The sequence below is a fragment of the Corvus brachyrhynchos genome, unplaced genomic scaffold (assembly GCF_000691975.1).
Source record: "Corvus brachyrhynchos isolate BGI_N302 unplaced genomic scaffold, ASM69197v1 scaffold662, whole genome shotgun sequence".
NCBI classification, from domain to species: Eukaryota; Metazoa; Chordata; class Aves; order Passeriformes; family Corvidae; genus Corvus; species Corvus brachyrhynchos.
In genome coordinates, this window is record NW_008236783.1 from 105002 (window position 1) to 108333 (window position 3332).

At 46.0% G+C, this 3332-nt stretch overlaps 1 protein-coding gene across 1 annotated transcript in view; it reads left to right on the forward strand.

The window, feature by feature from the left end:
- LOC103611330 (protein FAM219A-like) overlaps positions 1 to 3332 on the forward strand; it is a 73359-nt gene that overhangs the window by 65826 nt on the left and 4201 nt on the right. Inside the window, exon 3 of the mRNA XM_008628831.2 lies at positions 842 to 944. Within this exon, the coding sequence (XP_008627053.1) occupies positions 842 to 944 (103 nt within the window). The remainder of the gene's footprint in view (positions 1 to 841; positions 945 to 3332) is intronic.

The window sequence follows — 3332 nt, forward strand, 5'->3', positions numbered from 1 at the left end:
TGGATGAAATCCGGAAGGTTTATTGTGTCTCCGAACAGGGGACCTCGCCCCTCGGGGGTGTCCAGCAATGAGCAACCCTGAACGCGCCTGCCAGGGGTTTTATGGGGAGGTGGCGACAGGGGAGGGATGACAACGGCATCGAATCAGGGAAGGAGAAGGACGGGTCTGCGGGATGAGGGACACACAAGGGAACCTATCTTGGGAAAGGAAGGGAGGGATCCTCCCCCCAAGACCAATCACTCGACGCCCCTGCCAGAACTTTCTGGAAGCTTGGGAGGGGTGCCGGAGAGATTGGCAGGGGTCTGGGAGGAGACAAATAGAGAAAGCAGGGTTATGAACACGAAACCAGGAGGGTATAAACTGGGATGGTACAGTAACACAAAACCCAAAGGGGAGACCCGGACTGAACCAAACAAGACACACTCCCACAAGCTGGCCCGGTTGTGTCCCCTCCCAGGATCTTGCCCACTCCTATCCTTTTGATGGGGGAAGCAATGTCAGAGGCACAGCACTGCTCAGCAGTAGCCACAACACTGGCCCGTTATCAACACCCATCCAGCTACTAATGCAAAGCTCAGCACTGTGAGGGCTGTGAACTTTGCCTCAGTCAGACCCAATACAGAGGGTATGTTAGCTTTAGCCTTTGGTGACCTTGGAGACAATGGGACACAGCTCATCCAGTCTTTACTGTGTCCTTTCCTGAGGGATGGAGAGGTCATGTCTGTTGCTATTAATCCTGCTATGCCTTTTGCTGCTATCAAATCTGGGTTTCTGCAGCTGTATGGTGGCCAACCAGGCTGTTGCCCTAATTTTGCTTTCCCCCTTTGTATCCTATGTGCAGAGAAGCAGAGGGAGCTGGCTCAGAAGAGCTCCCTGAAGAACGGCAACATGGGAAGCCCAGTTAATCAGCAGCCCAAGAAGAACAATGTGATGGCACGAACAAGGTAAAGGACTGGAAAAGCACTCCTCTGTGCTCTAAGCTGCAATCCCTAATGACCTTAGGATGGTCAAGGATGATGTTCATTGCTATTTGCCTACTGCCAAACACTGTGAGAGCAGTGATGACCCTTCCCGGAGCTGACAGGCCCAAATGCTGTGTTGCATCCCATCCCCTGGGGAGATGCAGGGACAGCTGGGCTCAGGATTGGTGACAATGCAGCCTGAAGAAGGCAGAGGTAGCCCAGCTTGGTTGAAATTAGGAGTTTGATATGACTGTTTTACATGTTCTGGGTAGTCTCCTAATCCTGACAGCAGGAGAGTGTATGATGCTGCTTCATGTAACACAAACTGGTTTAGAACGTCATTCTGCTTTGGCTGCTTTTATCTCAGTAGTTCCCCTGTTCCTTTTTGATGATGACCCCTTCTTCATAATTATTGACTTAAAAAAGGCTTGTGAACAATTCATCTCTGTGTGCTTTGCTATATACCTCCTCCTCACTTGAAACAGCATGGCCATACTTTGCTGGAGCTGCTTTGGCACATCTCTGTATGACAGTATCAGACAGTGCCACAAATTGCTGTAAAAAAAGGATGTTATTGGATGAATACTTTCATTTAGAGTGTTTCTATTGTTTCCATGTAAGCTTCAGTACACCAGTGTATCATATACCTGCATTCAGGAGGAAGGAAGCCCCCCCTGAGTCCACAGGATTATACGCTTTGCAGTTTTTAGTAGAGGACCTCACTTAGAATGACAGCAGAATATGATAAAGTTGCTTGAATTACCATATATTAAGTAGAACAGGAACTGCAGATCAGAGCCTCTCTGTTAATTAATTAATTCCCAAACTCCACAATAGTAGTCATAAATCGTGCTAGGACTTTGTCAAGTTTTATTTGTAAGCCCCTGTGATGTTGTTGGAACACACTGCATTGCTCACTGCTTTGTTTGGTTGTTGAGATCATACAAAGGAGCCAGACCCTTGGTGGCAGCAAGAAATTGGGCAGATGCTCTCAGCTGGCTTTTCCATGCTTCTTGTCTTCCAAAGACAAGCTGGAAAAAACTGTTTTTTTAGCAATAGGCTGAACACTAGTTTCCCAAGAGGAGTAGTAGAAGATTTGCTGCTTGAGAATTTTAGAAACACTGAAATTAGTGAAGGAAGATGGTAAGGGAGAGAAGATGGGATAAGTACAGGTGCCTACTTGTAAAATTAGTGACTTCTGCTTGGAGAGGCTGCTCTTTCTGAGCTGCCAATGAAAAAAGTGATTTGGGTGGGGAAGGACTGAGCAATGACACCCATCAACAAAAACTTTTGAACAGTCAGTTCAGTCCATTTGTGTACACCTGAGCACTGTTCAGCGGACATGTGGATGCCTCCACTGCCAAGCAGAGCCTGCTGGCAGTAGACTTGCTTTTCTTAGTTACTTTTCATGCAACTTTTAGAAGCATCCCTTGGGATCTGCAAAACAGAGGTTTGCAGTCATTGCTTTAGTAGCAGATGTAGCCAAGCTCCATTGTTCCCACATGGCTGGGCTGTGTCTGGCACAGGGTCTCACTGGCCCGTCTCTTCATCTTCCAGCTCCCTTGGCTTTCTGAGAGCCAAGCAGCACCACAAGCATAGCCCTAGTAATACTTCAGAATGGTTTTGTCTGTTTTGCCACAAACAGGGAACCCCAGGAAGGCAGAAATATCACAAGCTTGTTCAAGCAACTTTTCACAAGATAATGGCTGCAGAAAAAATGGGATATATTCCAGTGGGATACTCTGCAAAATGTTCAGGTTATGGTAGTTCTTAAAAGTCTAAACTGTTGGCTTCCTCTGGTCTCTGCGGGAGGAGAATAAGCTCAAGTCATTTCCACTTTTTTAACAGTTCTGCTCTTCTCATCAAATATGTTTTCCTTCATTCAAGCAAACCACATTGCCTCTCCTAGTCTCTACTTCACCTCCTCCTCCTTTCCCAAGGCTTTTTTTTTCTGTATTTTCTGTATTAATTTCTTACATCCAGCTTCTAGTACCAGGTAGCCTTCACTATTCGATCCTCTGGGTCAGGGGCACAGCCAGCCTTAGAGGTAAAAGGTTCTGAATCCATAACACAATCAGTCTCCCTAAGAGCAAATAATATGTGAACAAGGTTGGGGTGTTGCTGGCATACTCACTATGAGCGCAGGTGTTACCAAAAATTTGGTAAAATAAAAAACTCCTTAACACCAGTGTAGCATTAAGAAGCAGGCATTCTTTATTCACTGAATGCATGGGGGGGGATAGCTCCTCCCAAAAGCCGTGCATGCTGAGTACAGGAATGTTTCTGTTTATATACTGTATTCTACATACATATTCATTGATTGTCCTGGACTAAACATACATAGGATAATCATTTCCCTGAAATCATAAA